This window comes from Hemiscyllium ocellatum, chromosome 20 (assembly GCF_020745735.1).
Source record: "Hemiscyllium ocellatum isolate sHemOce1 chromosome 20, sHemOce1.pat.X.cur, whole genome shotgun sequence".
In the NCBI taxonomy this organism is placed as follows: Eukaryota; Metazoa; Chordata; class Chondrichthyes; order Orectolobiformes; family Hemiscylliidae; genus Hemiscyllium; species Hemiscyllium ocellatum.
The window spans coordinates 48877963-48902634 of record NC_083420.1 but is presented as its reverse complement, the minus strand read 5'-3'; the positions used below and the strand labels follow the sequence as shown (position 1 = coordinate 48902634).

The 24672-nt window shown below is 40.9% G+C and overlaps 1 protein-coding gene across 1 annotated transcript in view; it reads left to right on the top strand.

Moving 5' to 3' along the window:
• The first annotated feature begins 4911 nt into the window (after nt 1–4911).
• Nucleotides 4912–24672, top strand: part of arpc1b (actin related protein 2/3 complex, subunit 1B) — a 32644-nt gene continuing 12883 nt past the window's right edge. Inside the window, exons 1-5 of the mRNA XM_060840827.1 lie at nt 4912–5125; nt 9135–9213; nt 20990–21094; nt 22332–22554; nt 24481–24588. Coding sequence (XP_060696810.1) covers nt 9150–9213; nt 20990–21094; nt 22332–22554; nt 24481–24588 — 500 coding nt within the window. The 5' untranslated portion in view covers nt 4912–5125; nt 9135–9149. The remainder of the gene's footprint in view (nt 5126–9134; nt 9214–20989; nt 21095–22331; nt 22555–24480; nt 24589–24672) is intronic.

The window sequence follows — 24672 nt, the reverse complement described above, 5'->3', positions numbered from 1 at the left end:
AATGCACTTGTGATTCTGATAATTCTTGAGTACGTCCATTGCTACATCCCATAAAGTGTGGCTCTGTTCATATTTTCCCTCCAACATCAAATGTGAGATCATCAAAGGAATGTTTGTTCAACCCACGCAAATGTTTTGAAAGCTATCGTGCAACATGATGTCTTCTATGCTAGCTGGCTTTTAAATACAACTTTTACAAAGTTACTTTAAAACTTTTTTTGAACAGGGGCAGATTGATAGGGGCAGGGAACTATTTACAATATAGGTTGCTGTATTAACTTGTTTGTTTTTGTCCTTCCTTGAACTGCTTATTTGTAGGATATATCATGAAAACCTTGGCAGCTAAAAGAGTTGTGCAATTTAGACTGTAAAATCAATTTGGCTCTGTATGCTCTGAAATGAAGAGGAAACACGCCTGTGACATTCCTGAAGTATAACTAAGAATAACATGAAACATGTGTGGCTGTGTTTCAACAGACAAATGGAAACCATAGGGTGTAAGCAGGTTTCAAAACTCAGGACGCTACTGTATTGAACCTTTACCACAGACAAAACAACTAACCATTCAAGGTCATCATTGCTACAAATTCCTAAACTACTTCAAAATTGTCTTCCCTATGCTTACAAAACAAATAAGTTTTATTTTTGTTAATGACTTGAATTGAGAGGTGCCTGTAATTTAAGATGAATCCTGAAGAGGTTTTAACTTGGTGAGTCAAATAAGGTAGAAAGAATATATTCATGGGCCAATTCAAGAATCTGAATGTCCAAAAATGCACTTCTGATTCTGAGAATTCTTGAGTACGTCCATTGCTACATCCCAAAAAGTGTGGCTCTGTTCATACTTTCCCTCCAACATCAACTGTGAGATCGTCAAAGGAATGTTTGTCCAACCCATGCAAATGTTTCGAATATAAATGAATATATCTTCATTCCTGAAAAAGTTAATGCCCGAAACGTCAATTCTCCTGCTCCTTGGATGCTGCCTGATCTGCTGCGCTTTTCCAGCAACACATTTTCAGCCTAGAAAGAATATATGCTATACTGCTTAAAATTAAAAGGAAGTTTACTAATTTACTCTCACCAGCCACCACACTCAACTTCTGAGCAGTGGACAGGTAGCCATCCTGTCCAAAAACAGTGGGTCTCCTTCGCAATTTGCCACCAGGTACCTGTTTTGTAAGACCTGACATTGACAGACCCTGGCTCTAAGCACATTGCATTACATCTACTTTGTGTCAACTGTGTCCTATACCAGCTCTGCAAGCACCCCTTTAATATCCAGATGGCCTGTGGCCATAGCTGGGGAATTATGTTGGTCATCGCCTGGTCCCCTGGCAATAGTCATGTTGGCCTTCAAGCGAAAGAGTGGTTACTGGCTGATGACTACTACCCTCTGACAAGGTGGCTGATGACTCCAGTCTGTATAAATTAAAACCATGCTGACACATGAAATGACGGAGCAGATGATTTGTATGTTGAAAGAACACATTGTCTGGAGCCATCCTACAGAACATTGCAGAATCCATGGTGATTGCTGTATGATGCATCATCTTGCCATCATCAGGTGACGGCCCACACTGCCAGCTATTTGATAAGAAGGAACTGGGAGTCAACAACTTAGTTCTTTTCATGGACAAAAAGAAGCTGATTTGGGCATACAGGCACTCACCCAACCCCTGTTCCCCATTTACCAACCATTCCAACAATTTTCCTTTCTTCTGCCATTAGCTATCTCAGCATTTGTGTAGCCACTATACAAGAATGATGCAAACACAAACACTTCAACCAAATTTGTGCATGAATCCACAACCTATTGCATTGAAAAGGTAAAGTAATTGCCTTATTCTGTCTGAGCCAGTCTTGCATATGATTTTGTCTGCCCAACTTTTTTCATGCAATTCTACTCCAGTGACTCGAGCATGCCTGGAGGAAAACTCTTTATTTTCACTGGAGGAGATTCCAATTGGACCTTGCAGCATGATCTCCAGAAACTCTTGAGCCTAGGAAACTTCATTGCCAATACACCACAGTGTAGTGATAAATTCACCAATAGGTGACAGCAAGGGCATTGACAGAGGTGAGAGGGCACCAAGTTCATCAGGCTCACCCAAGAAATCAGAGTAAGCTGGTGAAGGACACATTGCTGCAATGCCCTGCAAGCCCTGTTGAACATTAAACCTAGAGCCATGATGACAGCAGTCTGAATCTGCACAGCAGCAGATGAGCTTGCTTAGCAGCAGTCAATGTTCACTAGTAGTCAAATGTTGGGTGTCTGTTGTTTGGACTTCCTCAGAAGTTGGGATCAGAAGTTGCATCATGATTGGGTCCACAAGTATACAAATTGAGTCAGTCACCACTTCCATGCTGGAAAGGTTGGGTTCAATTCTCTGCAAAGCCCTGTGCCAAGTCGGTGCTGAACAACTTCATGCTTCCTAATGTTGAACACATTGTAGGGCTCTGGTTTGCACTTAGTAATTTGCTGATTTTAGATGGTTCAAATCACCCCCAGATTCCTGGTTCCAACACTGGACTTATTAGGGAATGAGAAAGGAAGAAGGCATTAGACAGGTGTTTCAGGACAAAAGAATCTATTTATTTAAATATAAAAAAAAGTATAATAAAGAAAATAAAGGTAATTACAGCAGTGAAATTAACACAATCAGTTACACAAAGAACAGTAATGAAATACACTATTAAACAAAAATTAAACACTATTAGAACTTAAACAGCAGTTTTAATAACAGAAACTACTCAGGTTTCCTACCCTTTGGGTCCCAAGCACTGTCACCACCCACGTTTCCCTCCCTGCTAGCTAGGTTAGAAATTTTGGGGTCTCCGAAGTTTAAGCTCACCATCAAGGAAAATGCAGTTTTGAAGTACAGCTGGCTGTGCAAGTTGTCTTGGTTCAAAACAGGTCCATGTCTGGAAGCTCTTGATCAGATAACGTTTGGTTGGCTTTCCACCTCTCAAATGTCTTCCGATGATACTCTTGGTTTGGCTTCCCAATTCAGCTTCTCTGTTCTGCCTCTGTCATTCTAAGTTTAGAAGCTTCTTGTTGGGGTTTGGAAGCCTGCGGGGAAGCTGCTTGTGCAGGGAGTTTGTTGTTGAAAAGGCTCTCCCCTCTGATTGTGAGCCCCATTATCTCCCCTCAAATCAGTGTTGTCCATTGTGTTCCTGCATTTCCTCCTGAAGTCAATTGGCATCCCATTAGATAAGAATATGTGTAAATGGATTTTGATTGAAGTTGAACGTTTGGTATCTGTATTGGCCCCATACTGTTTGTGCTGGGTAGCCCAAGGTGTAAACGTTAGTTTTGATCTAGAGTGTTAGGTTTGATTGATTGTTGTCTTTGCTTGGATTTCCAATTTACACCTCCAATCTATGTTTGTGTATTTCTCCCAGAGCTTTTAAAACTTCTAATAAATCCAGGGTCTTGTCCAATATTTTCAGACGATGGGGATTTTTGCTCAATCCTGCACCATCAGCATATGTTTATAGGTTGTCTCGCTAAAGTTTTTGTTTTGTGTTGTTTGCAGTGTACCCTTGGAAGACCCTATGCCAGTGAGCTGACACCTGGGCTATGTCTTGCCCATTCCATCAAGCTGGGTGTCTTCCGATGTACAAAACCTACCTCAGTTTATCCTTGACATGTTCACAGCATTTAGTGAGTCATTTCAGTAATAACACAAGTTTAAACAAATATGTAAAGAAACCTTTTGCTAAGTTTAAAATAATGGATCTCCTACACTGTTGTATTGCACCTTTCAGCTTTGTTCATGTATATCCCAACTCCACTTTCAATGTTCCTGGAACTCTCATCCATTGCATCATTTCTTCACGGTTTAACTTTGTATTGGAATTCTGAGTTCCACCTTTAAATTAATTCAAAACACTGCCACTTGGGACCATAAAGTAGAGTCGTAAATTGAAATTTTGGGGCCGTCAGCACTGAGGCAGGATTGGCTGCCAAGGAGCTCCAAGTTCAGGGAGGATGCTTGTTTGTAAGAGGCCCCTGATTTCTCCATAAACTACCCTCTTCTTCTGCACCCCCCCACCATCCCAGTTCTCACTAAAACGTCGAAGCAATTTTCAAATCTAGAAATGGAGTCACGGTAGGAAAAAAGATTGGAGTGTGCTGATCTAGATGTTATGCTTACAATGGATCAAGAATTGGTAACCATCTGACTCCAAGGTGGAAATGCTACCAACTGAGCTACAGCTGACAGCTCAAAAGCACCTCTGGTTATCAAGTTTGTCAGCCAGTGAGCACTGACTGGATTTAATCACACAGGATGGCACAGTGGCAACCATTCTCAGCCAACGTTACTGCCGTTAGTTAATATAGACATAGGGAACAACAAGGACAGAAATGTTCCTTCCCACTCCTCCTCGTTCCAGTCCAAAAACCGTAAAACACTTCACTGGTGTCTGTCTATCTAAGATCTGCAAAGTTAGCACATTAGATTGGAATTTCCTCCTGCGTGTTAGTGCAATACCAATACTTACCCAAGGAGCCTTACTCTTGTATCTAACAGTCCCACTCCCCCATTCTTACCATGTACTTTAACCAGCAGAAATGGAGTTGTACTTTATGAATAGAGTAGGGAATGGACTAATTTCAGAGTTGCTGGACTCAATGACCTCGTATTGGAACTGAAGAAATATACAGAGGCAAAACAGCTTTTAAGATGTTCGCTGGATACAATGAGCATCTTATCAGTGTGCTGTTTCCATTTTAGTTAAATGCAGCACTTCCACTGAGAGTCACGAGGGTTAATAAGTTTACTGCAGCTCAGGGTTGAGTGGTTTTGTGTGCAGGGTGCCTATTAGAATATGAAGCACGGAGGGAGGGAGGAGACTTGAACAACCTTGCTGCAGTTAGATCACTCGTGAAGGCAGCTGTTGGAAGAGTCAGCCGCCCACATCAGGAAGTGGTCGGATCTCTGAGAGGAAGGGGAAGCTTAGTGCAGCAGTCTCTCAGCCCTTTTCTTTACGCGAGCCCGGGTACAGCCGTTCATGTTGACGGAACAGAGTCCATGAACTGAGGCAACTCCTTTTCTTTTTTTAAAAAAGGAAAAAGTCAGGAAAATTGACATTTCTTCTCAACTGCTTCATTGTGCAGGTAAGTTCTCGATTTTGAATGTTTCCTTTGACAGCGCGGGCTGTCAGTTTGTTTGCGTCAGAGTTTCTTTCACTGAAGCCTTTCAATACTGACTGAAGGACAGGAATCTGTAATGAGCGTTTGCAGTTTATCAGATCTGTTCCAAGGAATTGCCCCACGACGTCGCAGGAGAAGTAACAGTTTTGTTCATTTGTGTCTGGAACATGGTATATCATGAGCCAGTTTACAGGAACTTTCAGGACGGGTTAGTACTGGAGAAACCGATCAAATGAAAGATGGGAGTTTAAGATTTCCTGTATCACCAGGACAGTGTCCCGTTTCAACCATAGAATCTAAAGATGCGGCGAAATTGGAACTTCTAATCCAGGGAAGAAACATCCACGACTTGGATTTTTTTTTAAAAAATGTTCTCAACCACTTAAATATGTCGCTTTAACTCTTTGTGTGCTAAATGAAATATCAGCTTGGCAACTGTCAGGTTGTGTGGTCTAAGCAATGCACGATTGCACATTGCAATTTTTAAGATTGCAGTCATTTTATTTTCGGGAAATGAAAACGGAATTTCGATGCTCAGCCTCTATTTGCTCTGGCATGGAGCATTTGGAAAGAATTCGTAACCAGCACTGTGAACCTGGATTAGATCTCTCTGGAAAATGTGGTGCGAGTGTGGCGTGCTCGGAGGAGCTGGAGTGATGCACTGCAACAGGATGTTGTAGACATTGCTGCTGTGGTCAGCAGTAGATTGGGGCAGTGGAAAGCATTAGTCAGTGAAAAGACATCTTCGTTTGTTCCTTAGGCATGTTTCTGTTCAGCTTTTTTTATAAATGTTACAGCATTACTTAACACTCGGTCTGTAGCACACTCCTGTCAGAGTGAGGAAGTTGCACACTCTGTTCCCAGATTAGAGCACAAAAGAAAGGAGACTGACGTCGAGAGAGTGCTGATTTACAAGAGATGCCATCTTGAATGAGAGGTGAAACCAATGTCCCACCCCCAGGTGAATGTAAAGGATCTTGTTTTGGAGAGAGTAAGGTATAGTGTAGTGTTTCACCCATTTAATTCTGATGGGATTACTTTAAAAATATTGATACCTACCAATTTATAAAGTAAATTTAAACAATTCTCTAACAGTTAGAATGATCTGGCCTCCAACCATAATTCAAAAAGGTTTTAAAGCAAAGCTGTTTTTATACATTTTATTCTCTCCCTCCTGAAAAATTACAAGGCAATTTAGTCTCTAGATCTCTGAGCTGTGTTTTGGAGATTGCAGTCTTTTCCCACCTTCTAGTGTTTACTTTTTTATATTAGGAGACTGGAAAGACCCTAGTAATAAACCAAATACCATACTCCGGTTATTCCTTGATCACTGATGCAAGTCTTGTCAAAAAATGTTAAAGGCATTTGGAACATCCTCAGTTTCCCTTGATCTGATGGCTTTCTCTGTTCACCAGAAGAAAGCAAAATAATTGTAACTTAAAACCAAAATCCTGAGATGTAGGTGTTACCAGAAAGACCGGCATTTATTGTCTGTTGCTGATGCCCTTCAGAGGGTAGTGGTGAGTTGCTGCCTTGAATGGCCAACAAGACACTGCCAAGGTGCTGTTAGGGCCAAGAGTCTGGCCCAGTTGCAATGAAAGATTGGCATTGCGGTATGTGCCAAACTTAATATAGGTGATTTGGAGGGAACTTTCAAGAGATTAATGTGCCTGTGCATCTCCTGCCCTTGATAAAAGATGACAGATTTGGAAAACACTATTGAAGAGGTTGGGTTTCAAGACTGGAATTTAAATTCAAACCTTCTGTTAATTGCCTGAATACTCCTGTGTTAAAGCCATGGAAATATCTTGTATCTTCATTAAAGTAATTCTACTATTAATAGAATGAAGCATTGGAAACCAGTTTTTGAGTTATATTCTGATATCGTTCAATGTGTGGAGTCCGTATCATTGTTCACTTTTTTGCTAATGAGAAAAGTGGGAATTTGGTTGCGTCAAATAGATGGTCTATAGTCTCTTTTGAAGAGTAGCAGTAATATGAAATGCTTTTGTTTCTCTGTTCTCTGCTAAATATTTTAGCAGAGAACAGAGAAACAAAACAAATGAACACATTTTCAGCTCTGATCTCCAGCATCTGCAGACCTCATTTTTTACTCGAAGATTTTAACCTACTGCGAATCCTCTTGCAAGGATGCCTTCCTTGAAGAAGCTCTCTTCCTCTAACTGATGAAGGGCTCTGGCCCGAAACGTCGAATTTCCTGTTCCTTGGATGCTGCCTGACTTGCTGTGCTTTAACCAGCAACACATTTTCAGCTCTGATCTCCAGCATCTGCAGACCTCACTTTTTACTTAAATATTTTAGCTATTTTGATATTCTGGTTCACCTCAACTGTCATGTCATTTCCAGACTTGAGAATAGCTCCCGAAAGAAGAAAAAATAGGAACTGAGATCACTTTAAGATGGAAACTTTAGGGCTAGTACATCAATGGGTAACAGAGTTTTACAAACTGCAATTATTCCCAAATTTAAGCTAACTGATGTCAATGTTATAGTTGGTAGCAATTCTGCCAAGTTCATAGAATAATCATAGAATCCAGTCAGTGTGGAAACAGTCCCTTAGGCCCAACAAGTCCATACCAAAGCTCCAAAGAATAACCCACTCAGACCCATTTCCCTAATCTATTACTCTACGTTTATTGCTGACTAATGCAACCAACCCACACATCCATGAACACTGTGGGCAATTCATCATAACCAACTCATCTAACCTGCACATTTTGCATTGTGGGAGGAAACCGGAGCACCCGGAGGAAACCCATGCTATAGAGAGAGGCTGAGGCTATTTTCCCTGGAGCGTCAGAGGCTGAGGGGTGTCCTTTATAGAGTTGTATAAAATCACAAGGGGCATAGATAAGACCAATAGATAAGGTCTTTTCCTGGGGTGGGGAAATCCAGAATTAAAGGGCATAGGTTTAGAGTGGGGCGGTGGGTGGATTTAAAAGGAATATAAGGGGCAACTTTTTCATGCAGAGGGTGGTGCGTGTATGGAATGAGCTGCCAGAGGAAGTGGTGGAGACTAGTACAATATTTAAAAGGCATCTGGGTGGGTATATGAATAGGAAGGGTTTAGAGGGATATGGGTCTATGACTCTAAGGAGGAAACCCACTCAGCATCTACTGTTAAGCCACCATCATATAGAATATTTTGGACTTGTCAGTCTTGGGGATGGAAAAAATGGTTAGAAACATATTTATTCAAAACCTCATTTGCAGGGCTATGGGGATGAGCAAGGGAGTGGGACCAATCAGATAGCTCTTTCAAAAGGGACTCCTTCAGCAATATAAAATATTTGAGATTAAATGTTAATATTCAGCACATGATTTATCTTTTATTATTGCAGATTGGACCGAAGGGTTTGTTCCTATGCTATGACTCTATGATGAAAATCTGGATATAGTTTTTAAAACAAAATTAATTTTTCAGGTTTACTCCCTGTTGCTAGTGAGCTGCACATAAGTCATAACTGGGGATACAGTGGCCGTTAAAGGTAGTTGTTCAGGTTCCGACCACAAGATCAAACCAGTGTGTATATACACACACAAACACACAAGACACAGACAGACAGACAGACACACACACATCCTGTTGCTACTGCCATGAGATGCAAACATACCCCAGCGGATTGTGATTGAAGGTGTCTCATATGCAGAATTGCGCATCCATTCAGAAGTCTTGATGGGAAGTAAGAAATATGGCAACCAGCAGCAAATGTTAATCAAAAATATCCCACAATGGTAAAAGGGGTTTCTGAAAAATGTCTGAGAACTAGCTTTGGGAGTATAGTAAATGGCTGACCCTTGTTCTATTTTGTAAGCTGGACATAAATATTTTATCTAAAGCTATGAAAAGCCCATTAGTGCATGCCACAATTGTTAGAATAACCAATGGTTTCATGCTGTTCTGTATCAATGTGTGCTTCCAGTCACTAATAATTCTCTCTATCTGCTTTAGTTCCAGACGAAATAAATGTCTTACCACAGCTTCCTGCTTGAACCAATCAGCTGTCATGCCTGGAATAAAGACAGGACCCGTGAGTATTTATTTCAAATAAACGCAGTGTAAACCATTCTGACTGCCCGAAACTAAAGTAACTGTAACCAAGTGTCTTCATTTCAAACGCTAATTAACCTCGATGTCTTAACATGATTGCATATCTCCAGAACTCAATAGCTTCATCCCCAATCCTGCTTTTGGAATTCCATAGAAAGGAGGTAGAAAAAGGGTCAGGGTTAAATGTATTGTTAAAACATTGTGTTTTACTAAATATTGTAAATAAGTTACTGAGATGATAGCTCAAATGTCGGTGAGTTAAACTTGAATTCTTGTTTCCCCATAGATTTCTAAGGAATTTATGATGTCTCAGCACTTGATAAGCATGCCACACCCATTGTGGTGAATCGTTTTACAAAATTAGGTTTTAAACAGAATAAGCTTGGCTCAGAAAGAAAATTCAGAGGGCTAGTTGAAAGTTCATCTTGTTTAGGTCAAGTAGAGCACTGCACTAGGATGGTATTGAATAGCACATCCGACGTTTTCAATTGTCTCACAAGCATGAGTTATCTTGAATTGAACTAACTGAGTCTGATTGTAACTGCCATGCTGTAGTTTCACATGTTGTGAAATAAAACAGCTCAGCAATTTCATAGTTAAAAATAACCTGATGAAGGAGCATCGCTCCGAAAGCTAGTGTGCTTCCAATTAAACCTGTTGGACTATAACCTGGTGTTGTGTGATTTTTAACTTTGTACACCCCAGTCCAATACCGGCATCTCCAAATCGTGACAACAATTTCATAGCTGGTTGTTCCGGCCAAATACTTTCATGTCTGCCTTTACAAAGGTTAAGGAAGTTCAAGTGCAAGATACACAAGTTTCTAAATAAGAGAACAAAAACACCTTTTGGTTAAATCCAGGGGTCACATTATCAATTAGACATTGGACTATGTAGGCACAGATTTAAATGCAAGATATTGTGCGAGCATTCAGTATTACTATACCAAAGAGAATATCTAGCCCAAGACCTTAAACTTGTGTCTGCAACTTAATGGAATTTTAGCCTGTACAGGTGTACAATGAAACACCCTTGTCACTAGATCCATTTCCTTTGTAAATTGAGTATAAATTGGTTCTTAGTCTTAGTATATTCATTATAGGAGGTTTGATCACTCCATTTGAAATGTAGGGCTATTATTGGGTATGTACCCGTACTATGTACTTCACTGTAGCTGAGAACAGTAATAACTAATCAAAGATGGCAGCATGTGATTGTAACTGACAACTGGTTCAAACACCCCGAAGGTGGTGAGTTACATACTATAGGCGGCAGCTTGCAATATTTTCGAAGTGCTGCTTTATTCAATTACTAGAAACTATCTGACAACTAACAAAAAATGCCTTCTGGAGGAAGTTAATGCAATTCACAGACTGAGGAATCTATATATTCAAGTAAAATGCATTGAAACAGTCTGTGCAGCAAAGTAAAATCCAGATGGACAGAACACCAGAGAACGATTATAGAGCTGCATTCAATCAAATACAGACAGATCAAGGATCATTTTGGCACTCAATGCTAACCAGAATTTTATATCCTTGTTCCGTTTGCACCCTCATACTGTGCTTTCTGTTAAACCAGTGTGACTTATTTTCAGCAGTTGCTCAGGCCTATAAACCTTAGCTTTCAGAATGCCATGCTTTGACAAAATCCCATCTCAGTGACAGCATAGTGAATCATAGTATTTCTGTTGGGCTGTGGTGAAGGTAGCCTCACATCAATCCTAAATAATTTTACTGGTGAGGGTTTGAAAGATTCCATCTTGCTTTTTAAACTTTTACAGTGAATGTTTTCATAGAAAAAAGCTCACTTTGTTACATAGATATATTGATTTTCTTCACCACCTTAAAGCAATTTTAAAGAGAGACCACTTGGAAAAAAAAGCACCAAACCCCTTTATGCTAAGCACTCTTCCAGCTGGTTGAATTCAGTACATTCATTTATTTCTATTCAAATTAAAGCATAATTTTCCTTCAGCGATGTTGGAACTTGTCTGGAAGCAGCCTGCTGTTTGTCTTGCTGCAGGTTTGTTGAGTGGCACTGGTATGCTGATGTATTGCTCAATTATTGAAACATTTGTTCTAGCCCAGGCTTGTATGGTCATGTAGTGCTGTTTCATAAAAATAAGTCAGTAGAAGGTAGTTTCGACTCAAATTGGGTTGATTTAAAGTTAGATTGTTCCTTTTTATGCCCACCTTATTTTGTTCTTGCAAATCCTCACTCACAGCCTATTAGTATGAAGGTTATATTCTTCAAGATTTGATTATTGCCGTTTAAAAAGCCCAATTCAGCAATACCCCTCCCCTTTCCACATTTGTAATATTTGTATCTCTAATTAAAATTAAACATTCAATTAAATTAAAATAATACACTAAATAATGTCCTAATTGTCTCCGTGGTTATGTTCAATGCTGTAATTCACCAGATTGAACTTCAAATCCAGAAGACTGCAGGACAAACCTGGAGGTGTGGCAGTTTCATTTTGTGTGCCTATACTGCGATATCAGCCAATTCAGGCACACAGTAACCAAAGATTATCTGTCTATTTTTCTCCCATCCTTCTTCGGTAGCTCAATGACACGAGCAGATTCACAAACTTGCTTCTCTCCTGTCACAAACATGTGCTGCTTGTTTTTGTTATGTTGTGACAATTGAACTCTAAATGAAATAATTATCAATGACTATGTTGAGCTTGATCCTAAGGTGGTTTTATGGCATAAAGTGAAGTCACATTGAACTATCCTAGCATGTAAAGATATTAGCACATTTGTGTGAAATCCCTTTGAAAATAATTGAAGAACGACCTTGTGTATAGTTCATTTCATGGACTCAGGGCATTCCAAAGGACTTTACAGCCAATTAGGGACATTTGGAATTATACTACTTATTGAAATGTAGGAGGCTAAGCAGTCAATTTGCACACAGCTGGGTCTCTCACAACAGCAATTAGGTAATGAGCATATTGTCTGTTCTAGTGATGTTGGTTCAGGGATAAACATTGGCCAGAGCACCATCGGGACCTTCAAAGTCTCATTTGGTAAAAACGGTGTGGGCCACTTGAGAGGACAGACAGAGCTTTGTTTAACATCACCTGCTAAAGGCAGCAGCTCTGATGGTTCAGTGCTGAAAATGTCAGCCTAGCCTGTGATCAACACCAGCATCTTGTCAAAACTGCACGCAATTGAATTTCACACAAACATATTAACATGTTTGAATGATAATGTCACAACCACAACGTTACATCAATAATCTGGAAGGCTACATCCGGTTACAAATCTTGGGTATTAAAATAGATTAAATAGAGAAATAAAGAAAAAAACTACAAGTCCTATATTACAGTTCTTCATAGTATAAATTAGGAAAATAAATAAATAGTTAAAAGATTAGACATTTGCTGGCATCTCCATGCTGTCCAGAGAGGAGCAGTGTTGTTAAAGTTGCTAAGCTTTGGATGACATGGTAAAGCAAGGCTCCATTTCTTCCCTCAATCAGATATCAAAAATCCCATAGCACACTTCTCAAGAAGATATAGCTCTCAGGTAACAGCATTACCTAGTTATTTATCTCATCAGCTCTCTTTGAATAATGGCTTCCTTTGCATTCCAGTTTTAATTCATCCACTATTGGTGGGCAGGTCTGGGGGTCTGAACTCGAAGCTCTGGACTGTTCTCTCCGCCTCTGGTTCTTTCCTCCTTTCAGACATTCCTTTAAAGTCTACATATTGACCAAGGTTTTGATCATCTAACCTAATACCCTCTTAAGTAGCATAATTGTCATATCTTGTCCGCATAACTGAAGCCCTTGGGCATATTTCATTACATTAAAGATGTTATCAAAACACAAATTGCTGGTGTTTTGCTGCTTGTGGGACTTTGATCTTATTTAATGACTGTTTTCTATGTTACAACTGTGCCTACGGGTCAAAATTACTTCATTTGCTGCAAACGGCACGTTGTTCATTTCCTGTAGAGTTGCAGGCATTCAGAGGAGGTTGGGGAATTTTTGTTTCTGCAGAAACCACAGACTGATGACATACAAGAGCATGGCCAGAGCTTGTGGCCTGCCTGGTCAGAGGAGAGGAAGCTGCACCAACTTCCCTGCTAGTTTTGTGCACAGTCTGCTTTGCTGAGGCTACAGAATTCTTTCTGTTCCTGTTAAAGCTTTGTCCAGGACGAAAAAGGCTTAATGTTAAATTGAGACAGCAACGAATTTCTTTTCCCACCAGTTCCCTACCCTGCTTTCTCCAATTCTTATTCTTGTTTTCAAATTGCACTCTGCCCTCTTCTAGCCTGACAATCCTCAGAACTTGCCTTCATTGCTTGGACCTTTGAATATGGGAATTGGGATGTCATGCTGAGGTTGTACAGAATACTAGTGAGGCCTCTTCTGGAATACTGTGTACTTTCTGGCCATCCTGCTGTAAAATTGGAGAGGGCTCAGAAAAGATTTACCAGGATGTTGCTGGGAATGGAGTGTGTTTCAGTTAGGCTGGACAGACTGGGACTTTTTCCACTGGAGCATAGGAATTTGAGGGCTGACCTTTATAGAGGTTTACAAAATCATGAGAGATATAGGGTTTTTTCCCCCTGCGATGGGGGTGTTCAAAATTAAGGAGCGTACTTTTAAAGTGAGAGGAGAAAGATTTAAAAAGAACATGAGGGCAACCTTTTTCACACAAAGGGTGGTTAGTGTGTGGAATGAACTGTCCGAGGAAGTGTGGATGCAGGTACAGTTACAACATTGAGAGACATTTGGATAAGTATATGAATAGGAAAGGTTTGGAGGGATATAGGCCAAACACAGACAAGTAGAAACAAGATTGTTGTGGACTAGTTGGACCAAAGGGTCTGTTTCCATGCTGTATGACTCTATCTCAGTATGCCTGACTCCTAGCCCCCCTCACACCCATGTGCGCACGCACACTTATGCACATGATTTTAGGTGATCCACATGGCAGCTGTGTTATGCTCTGAAATGCTCCTCTAAACCTTGGTGCCGCTCTAATTCTTTAAAATGTGCCTTGAATGCTACCTGTTTGACCAAGCTTATGTCAGAGGTAATGTTTAAGGTGCATTTTAAAGGAGAGGCACCAAGGTTTAGAGGGAGCATTTCAGAGCAGAACACAGCTGCTATAAAAGCCTCTGCTCCCATAGCTCAGTATCAACCCTTTTGATCACATATTGGTATATGTTCTAAGACACAAAAAGCAGTATCCGTGATGCGGTTGTGATCCACTACCAAAAGAAAAGCAGGAACTTGCTGGTACCTCAGCTGAATGTAAATTAAGGCAGTGAGGGACAGGTGGAGGTATGGAAACTGCAGCCAGGTCCGCTCCTGTCATCATCCAGCTTCACCAGATTCACACTTTCCCAGCTGGGGTCAGTGGAGATCAGTCATGCTCAGGAATGAGGCCGATCCTGTTAAAACAGGCAGAGGGAAAGCTCATGGGTCTGAGAACTGTGGTGAATGTTGGTTAATTTAAGAAGGAAAGCGGTGGAGTTTATACAGTATCTTTCTCCACTTAAGAATATTTCAAAAGGCTTAACAGCCGATGAAGTATATTTTTGAAGATCAGTTGACACTGTAACTTTGGACTAGTTAGCAAACTTCCATGAGCAGAAATGTTGTAATGATTAGAATGTGGAGAAAGTATCACTGAATATTGGTATCAGTTTGATTACCACTGTACTTTCAGTGTTAATTAATCTTGTCTCAGTGATGTTAGCAAAATCTCCTACCTGCCTTGACTACTTGTTACTTTTGCCAACTGAGTATCAAAGAAATCTTAAACAATTATTACTTTCCTGACTGAGTAGGTAAATCCCTTGGACATTTGAACAGATATAACATTTTGGTAACTTGTCATTATTTCATAGTTTCTTTTTTTCTCCCAGAAGAGTCAGAAATCTAAAACTCTGGTTAAAAGTAGCAGACCCTGCAGCCATAATTCCTCGATGGGATGTTGAATACTGTAAGCCGGATAAGTGATTAGGTTCACAGGGCACAAAAGGTGCTTGCAAAAAAAGATAGTGCAGTGATTAATGCATCTGTAAATGGTCTGCATAGAAAAGCTTTGTTTAAACAGGGTGTTTGCATAAACTTTCCATGGTCAAAACCTTAGGAGGAGGAGGAATAGTAAATTATGTTGAGTTGAAAGAGCAGGCTGTTTCAACATATTCTTTCTAGTACTGTTTTAGCTGCTTTTCTGTCTGAATTAGTTGGTGCAGATTCTTCTTAGACATTTAGAAAGTTAAAGAGCCAGTGCTCAATAGTGACATCAGTTTTATTACCAGAGCACTAAAGTGTTAACTAACCTTAAGCTCAGTTGGTAGCGCTCTTGTCTCAAAGCCTAAGATTTATGAGTTCAAGCCCAATCTAGAGATTCTAGTTCATAATCATGGGAGCAACTTAGTTGCTCAGTGGGGTCTGCACCCACTCTGAATAATCAAAGGGTAAGATAACAGTTGTTTTCCCGGTCTGCTGGCAAAATGGGTAACCCCAGTGTCCAGATAAACTATTGCACCCACTGAGGGGCGTTCACAGAACCGCAAATCTCACTGCTGGAGAGGTTTCACATCAGATCAGCAGGACCTGCTTGAGTGGCCCCAGTACAGGAGCAAATGTTTTAAATTTCCTCCCAAGGGTGCCTCTGGAATGGAGATCAATGGTGATGACTATTGGAGACATTTTTGAGACTCCAAAAAGGTGGCTCAGTGGTTAGCACTGCTGCCTCAGCACCAGGGATCCGGGTTCAATTCCTGCCTCGGGCGACTGTCTGTGTGGAGTTTGTACATTCTCCCTGTGTCTGTGTGGGTTTCCTCCAGGTGCTCCGGTTTCCTCCCACAGTCCATAGATGTGCAGGTTAGGTGAATTGGCCATGCTAAATTGCCCATAGTGTTAGGTGCATTAGTCAGGGGTAAATGTAGGGGGATGAGTCTGGGCGGGTTGCTCTTGTGTGGACTTGTTGAGCCGAAATCTAAACTATCTACACATTGAGGTGGCAGTGTACAGTGTCAGCCCGGTGACCTATCTCGTGGCTACCCAGAGGAAGGTTACCCCTGGCCATCCGTGTGGCTCAGGATCCAGGTAAGCTCCAAGTTAGGAAAACAAATAGTATATTGGCCTTCACTGCAAGAGCATTTGCGTTCAGAAGTGGGGACGTTTTACTGCAGTTATACAGTTTTCTGGTGAAACCAGATCTGGAGTATTGTGTGCAGGTTTGGTCTCCCTATCTAAGAAAGGATATACTTGCCACAGAAGGAAAGCAGTGAGGTTTGCTAAGCTGTAATGGGGATGACAGTCTGTCCTGTTTTGAGAGATTGCTTTAACTAGGCCTGCATTCACTAAAGATAGATGGATGTGAACAGGTCTGATTGGATCCTATCACATTCTAACAGGGCTGGACAGACTAAATGCAAAGAGGATGTTTCCCCTCGTTCAGGAGTCTGGACTAGGGGGTTATAGCCTCAGGAGATGAGGTAAATCATTTAGGACTGAGATGAGTGAACATTTCTTCACTCAAAGGGTAGTGAACCTGTGAAAGTCACTGAATTATATTCAACAAAGCAAGAGAGAGAGAAATTTCTAGATTTTAAAGGTATGGGGAGAAAATGGGGATATGGCATTGAGAAAGCGGGTCAGCAGGCTCAAAATTATCTACTCCTAGATTCTATGTTTCTACATCAGGACTCTCCTTACATCTAGAAAATTCTAGTCTCTACTACCCTGCCTAACGCATTATTCTAAATATTTAATAACTTTTGAGTTAAAAACATGTTTTCTATGCATTAATAGCAATGGGGGGAAAATCCCTCAAGGCAATTTATTTGAATAAATGAATCAGTATTAAGTTGCCAGCATAAATAGCAGGTCTCCTGAAAATAATGTTGATTTCTGCCAACACACTGCTTTGAGATTCAGTTGGCACTGGCAACAGTTCTGGGCCATAACCACATGCAAACTGTATTCTGACATTCAAATGCAGTCCCACCCACCTTCCGTTTCTTTGTGACAAAACTTCTCTAAACAGTCTCACTTATTGCTTTCATCTTTTGTCAAAGTCGAGTTCCTGTTTCAGTGCTGAGGTTAGATGCCCTTATTTGGAAGTAATAATAACTTCCAGTTCTGTTTCCTATAGCTAACTCATTGTTCACATTTATAGTGTTCTGCAGCATGATTGAACAGCGACTAACTCACTGTGACACACTGGTTATTAAAAGGTGAAAGGTTGGTGATAAATAGTCAAATAGCTGTACCTCTTGTACTGAAATCCTGCAGGGAATAAACTACATCCAGGCCTGGCCAATAACTGCAAGCCACCAGAAATTAGATTAGATTAGATTACTTAGTGTGGAAACAGGCCCTTCGGCCCGACAAGTCCACACCGACCCGCCGAAGCGCAACCCACCCATGCCCCTACATTTACCCCTTACCTAACACTACTAGCAATTTAGCATTGCCAGTTCACCTGAACCCGCACATCTTTGGACTGTGGGAGGAAACCGGAGCACCCGGAGGAAACCCACGCAGACACGGGGAGAACGTGCAAACTCCACAAAGTCAGTCGCCTGAGTCGGGAATTGAACCCGGGTCTCAGGCGCTGTGAAGCAGCAGTGCTAACCACTGTGCCACCGTGCCATCCAAATATTCAGGTCACAAGTCCAAGTTTACAACTAATACAGAATTTAAATAAATAAACAGGTCAACCGTTTACCTGATTCAGATTGCATAATGAAGCAATAATGAAGTTTCAATTTGATGCAGTTAGATTGAAACCAGGAACATGTTCTCAGTTGGCTGTGTCTATTTTGCTGTTGTATTTATCTCATTAAGATCCTCTCCATTCGAGGCTGAGAGGTTATGGTTTTCTTGACTCGATTGGCTGAGTTGGGTTCATGCTCCACTGCCTTGCCTCTGAGGCCTTGGATGTTTTCCACGTAAACTGGAAACCGGGACTGAAGGTGGAGACATGCTTCAGTCATTTCATAAAAGAGAAATGTCGGTCCTCGACATAACTGAGCTCATTACTACTGTATTTGGACTCCAATTCTTTCATCTTGGCCCTTGGCCAAGTTAACATTCACAGATGTTGGGGAAGCGCATGTTATAAATGCTGACTTCTTGTCTCAGCAAGTTTGTATAATGCACAGTGTTTTATGGCACAAGCTTTAGCATTCCAGTAAGTGTACTAACACTAGGAAGCAACAGCTTCCATTTATTGGGCCCTTTTGACTTGGAGGAAATTGTGTTAGAACAATAATGCAGCAGGAGGGGAAGGAGAATTTGAAGGCATAAAAAAAGAGAAAATTTATGCTCTAGAGTGTTTTTAAAAACCGAAAAGCAAGCAAGGTGGGGATGTGGGTAAGGAGCCCCAGTGGGAGGAAGCATGATAGTGGAGCAGAATAAGAGGTGAAAGCTGATAGAGGGAGGGAGGATCAGGAGACACATGGCAGGAGTTTGTCACTTGGGTAAGATGAGGTAAAACCATAAATTCTGTAAGCAACACCTCCAGGCATAGGGAATCAATGAATGTTGTGTAAAATGAGTATAGAATGAATGAGGTGGTTCAGATGCCCATCCCTAATTGCCCTTGAACCGATTGGCTTGCTGGGCCATTTCAGAGGGCAGTAACTTTTTTGTGAAGGCTGTTGGAGCATTCGAACCTGCACCTTATCTCCTCAGCTAGGAACAACACCTCTTTAAAGTCACTACTTTTATTTGCAGTTTCAGGGTGGTTTATGCAAAATGAATCTGACACTATCGACCAAAAGGCCAAGCTTGTATTACTTAGCACCTGCTGAGCCCCTAGCTCCTTCAGTAGCCTTGGCAATGGATGCTAACCACATTTAGGCCATCTTTCATGTGAAATTATACTCACCAATTGTCACCAATGACATATGTGTTCGAACTCTGAAAATTATGATTGTGCCAATGGAATTATTAATACTCAATTGCATGGCCTGGTGTTGAAATATCAGACAACAGGAGATTTTGTGCTTGTACACGACGTTTTCTCTTAATAAGGGTGAATATGAAATCTTATCCACACTGTGCACTGTGGATTGAACAACAGGAAATGAAGCACAAAAATCCACATCCCTTAGCTAATGGAATCCCTCTTTCAGCCAAAAGTGAGAGAATGCTTTATTTCCTAAGTAGTTAGTGATCCATTAATGATATTGAATAAACATAGACCTTTGAAACATGTAGTTTGTTTAGCTGTTCAAGTAATGTCAGAAAATGGACGTTTATCATTACATGTAACCCTTTTCTCTTCAAAATATCCTGCTAACCAGCTGCTGTTATCCAGGATTTTTATGAGAAGTAAATACTTTTTCCTTGCATATGTGTACTTTATTAGGTACTCTTAAGCCCAGTAAATTTGTTAAAATGTTTGAAGCAGCACAGGGGTAGGATTTACAAGCTTCCTGGAATTAAAGTAATCCCATCGGTACTGCAACAGGCAACACAGGAGAGAAATCATTGGTGAATTGTGTGGGTTTTCAGTGTTATTTGAAGACATTTTTATTTGTTCACAGTGAAACATTGCACATGAAGCAGTTGGAGGTGAGAGGTCACACAATGAAACCCAACCAGAGGGAGTGACCAGTGGAGAGAATTCACTGTTGTGCACCCCCTTGAATGTTGTCCACTGCGCTTTAGACTTTTGTTGTTTAACCATTCATTGTTCAATTTATTCACAGTCACAGCTTGGACATATGCAGTAAAGTAAGGTCTGAAGTCTTTAGCCCTACCATGCTTCCTACGACCTTCCATTCCTCATTCCCATAGCTATTAAAAATATGACACTCAGCAAGCCAGCCCCCTTGTGGAACATAAAGCCAGTGCTTCACAGACCTCTTCTCGATAATCCCATTTCATGGCTTGAAGGTTGACAGGACCCTCAGTGAGATCTTTGAGAGTCTAGGTAGCCTGCCTGTTGGAGCAGGATTAAGACTGATGTAACTCCGAACTTCCTGGTAGCTGTTGGTGCCTTGGAGCACATGACCCTAAAATTTCCGTTTGAGATCCCACGTTAATCCTGACCCCCCACTTTGGAAAGCTCTGGATTAAGGAAGCATCGTGTCCCTGAAACTCATTATTTAATGTCATCCTGAACTCCGGATAGTGATTCCTGATGAAGGGCTCTGGCCCGAAACGTCGAATTTCCTGTTCCTTGGATGCTGCCTAACCTGCTGTGCTTTAACCAGCAACACATTTTCAGCTCTGATCTCCAGCATCTGCAGACCTCACTTTATATTCCTATGCCTTTCTCTGCTAACTTCCACTAATGTAAAAAAACAATTTTCTTAGAATCCCTACAGTCTGGAACTAAACCATTTGGCTCAACAAGTCCACACTGGCTCTCCGAAGAATATCCCACTAGACCCATTTCTCTAGTCTATTACTCTACATTTCCCCTAACCAATGCACCTAACCTACATGTTCCTGAACACTACTGGCAATTTAACATGGCCAACCCACACATCTTTGGACTGTGGGAGGAAACCAGAGCACCCAGAAGAATCCCACGCAGACATGGGGAGAATGGTGCAAACTTCACACACACAGTTGCTCAAGGCTGGAATCGAACCAGGGTTCCTGGCGCTGTGAGGCAACAATGCTAACCACTGAGCCACCATGCTCCCCCTTCTTCTCACTTCTAACTTCCTGTTTTTCACATTTATCTGAAAATGGTTCCTGAATTGTTATTTTGATTTTGCCACATGATTTTTATTTTTGACTTGCTTCCTCAGAAATTGCTATTTGTCCCAACAACCATGAGGTTCACATTTACAAGAAAGAAGGGTCCAAGTGGAACAGGATTCACGAGTTGAAGGAACATAGTGGCCATGTGACAGGTGAGACCCACTGTACACCATTCTGTTGTATGTCGGGTAGTGCAAGACATCTGTGTTCATACAAGCTCCCTGCGTCAGAGCAGGCTTACAGCTTAGTGGCTTATCCATGATGAGCTTCATCACAGGCCAGTCTTCTCGACTTTGGATTTCATGAAGCTGAAATGATTTAAAATAGTTTTCAAATAAATTATTGTAATAACATTCGCAAATAAGGAAGAACATTTCATTTATATAGTGCCTTACACAATCACATGGTGTCTTGAGGCTTTTCAAAGCCAATGTACTTTTGAATATTAGCAAGAGCTAATGCAAATAAAAATACCTTTTATTTAATGGTTTAATGTCCATAGAGGACTCTGTCCAACGTTTTGGCTATTCTAAGTTCAAATTGTAATCATTTCCTTCAGTAGTTTAGAATCATTGCAGCTACAATATAGCATAAGTAAGAGGATTACACTATTATACACCAATATAGAATGTATACTGTAGAGATATTCACATATATTTAAGGAAGGTTATACCAGTGTAAGGTGTACAATATAGTTCAATATATTACATACATGACATATATTCCAGTATGACATACAGAAATATAATACATCCAAAATATTTCAGGTTCCCCAAGACAGGAATGTACTGTAAACACTCAGGTACGTTACATTATAACTGAGATGCACATGCAGCCTGTACACACAGGCTTACTGAGAGTTATGGGCAGTGAGTACATGCAGTAAAATCCTTGCAATCCAGTATATACCTCAATATAACATTCAAGACTAGGAATCTCCAATAGTTGTATTAAAATTCAACACTTCAGTAAATTGTGAGATAGAAGCACCTAATGTGAACTAAATGGTGTCAGACCAACTCACCTACATCCTCATCGGACAGTGATGGTCTGCTCCAGCCCAAATGGACTGTGCTCCTATTTATGTTCTTCAGGAGCCACCCACCTCAAACCTGATCAAATGTCAACCTGTTCCTTTCTCTTCCATTTACTTCACTAGTTTCTCCTTGTACTTTCAAGCTTTTCTGTTTCTTTTCAATTATTTATTGGAGTTATTAGTCATTCTCTTACATTTCTGTCTACAAACCATCCCTACCTTTGGTCAGCTTTAGTTAATGTTACTTCTCATGTAGTGCAGGTATATTTAAAAACTTCTAGATGCTCTTGAGGATCTATTCTTTCTTTCTATCTTGTGATCAATCCAAACCAATAATGTTGTTCTTGAATTAGGGATTGGCTGGGCTCCAGAGAGCAATCGAATTGTGACCTGTGGCACTGACCGTAATGCCTATGTCTGGACCCTGAAGGGAAATATTTGGAAGCCTACTCTTGTTATTTTAAGAATCAACCGTGCTGCCCGCTGTGTGAAGTGGTCACCAAAGGAGAACAAATTTGCAGTGGGCAGTGGATCACGAGTGATTTCTGTCTGCTATTTTGAGCAGGACAACGATTGGTGAGTTTGCAGCAACTGTAATATGAAATACAACTAAAAGTACAGTCAGATCTTCTATAAGGCGATGTGCAATCCCATGTAATAGAAAAATCGTGCTTTAGAAACAGCACTGTGAAAGTGTTGGCACTGTAATTGTGTTACACCCAACACACGTTTTAAAGGTTCACATTGTGGAAACAGCGTCCCCAGTTCATCAATTGCATGACAGCGAATTTGTGTTGACGAAACTGTGTTATAACAGAACAACCTGTCCAAAATAATGCAGAGCACAGACCTGTTTCTGTTCGTCAATAAACCATTGACAGTGAGAGGTCAGCCAATGGCTGCTGTTGGAAAGGTCAGATATTGCACAATTGATGAGCTTCCAGATCCTTGTCAGTCCCAGGGCACTGCAGCGACAATGGAGTATTTTTGAATTATAGTCTAAGGAACATGGTTTCAGTTTAGGCACAGCAAGTCCTAAAGCAGCAATGATTGTCTTAGATTCATTGGCTGAGGGATATGATCCGGGGAGATCTGCTCTCTCAAGTAGTGTCATGGGATTTTCTGTGTTCCCTGTAGAGTATGCAGTGAGCTTTAGTTTAGTATCTCATCTGAAGGAAGGTACATCCAAAAACGCAGCACAGCCTCACTACCTCACTGAAGTGACAGGTCTTTTTCTAGTCTCTTGAGTAGGAATGGAAGGAGGCTTCAATCCATAATCATTTGACTCAGCAAAAATGGTACTGACCAAGTTACTGTTGACATTACTGTTCTATTAGTGCACAGGCTGCTGCAACAATATAAAGCAAATGTCTTGAATTGAATCAGAATGTTATACTTCACCTGCAAGTACTCTCTACTGAAAACAGAATTTCTGAAATTCCATTAGGCAGTGCAAGTGTGCACCTTGATTATCCTAACTATCCACTCCAAGTTTCATTGCAAGGACCTGTGTTACTTAAGAAATTATTCAACTGTGATGTGGAAACTCCCTCTGTCTTGGTTACTCAACTGTAAATGTCTCGATTTAATGAGGGTGTTAAACTAGCTAAAGTGGAGGGGGAGGAGGGAAGCTGTGCTCTCAGTAGTCAGGCCATTGCCCAGGCACCAAGAATGGACACTCTTTGAGAGGAAATAATGGGCATCTTTACATCTGGGAGAGCTGGGGTAGCATTTCAATCTTTCAGTATTCACATTGCAGCCTGAATCAAAACTCCCCTATTCCCAATGGTCCTGCAGCAGATGACTTTGGGCAGGCTGAACTGAGTTTCTTGGTGGGGGGGGGGGGGGGTTGCTTGATTTTAATTAACACAAATGTCACTTGGAGCAACTCCAAGAATTCTTAGTTGGGAAAATATCACACATCACATTTTTTCCGAAGAAAGGGCTCTTCTGAGTTTGGGATTAAACCACCTTGAAGTTGCGGAGCAAATGGTGCTGTGATCAGTCACGACATACGCAAGTTGCTGGAGAAACCCAGCAGGTCTGGCAGCATTTGTGGAGAGAGTTAATGTTTCAAGTCCAGCGAGCCTTCCTCTGGATGGTTCTAAGGAAGAGTCACTGGACTTGAAACATTTACTCCGTTTCTCTCTCCATAGATGCTGCCAGACCAGCTGGGTTTCTCCAGCAGTTTCTTTTTTTGTGTGTTTCAGATCTCCAGCATCCAAAGTTCTTTGTAGTATTTTAGTGATCAATCTTGACTTGGTACTTGGTATCTGACAAGGAAAGTGTTCACTTTCCCAGCACCAACAACTGTCGGCCAGGACTGAAGAAAATTCTTATAACGTAGAAAACAATAGCACTTCTGGTGCCTGCTGTTAGATAAAATCTTGGATTAAGGCGAAAACTACGTGTGTACCCAGGAAAGAATGAATGAAACATACTTAAAGAAAGCCTGGATTCTGTGTTCCACATCACATCAGGATTTCAACTTGCATTTTACAGGTGGGTTTGTAAACACATCAAGAAACCCATTCGTTCCACTGTACTGAATCTGGATTGGCATCCCAATAACGTTCTGTTGGCTGCTGGATCCTCTGACTTCAAATGCAGGTAACGTGCTCAAGCCTTGATGCATTTATCACTTAAAATGTACTTGGCAAGATTTGAAAAATTAATATTCAGTCTGCATAATAT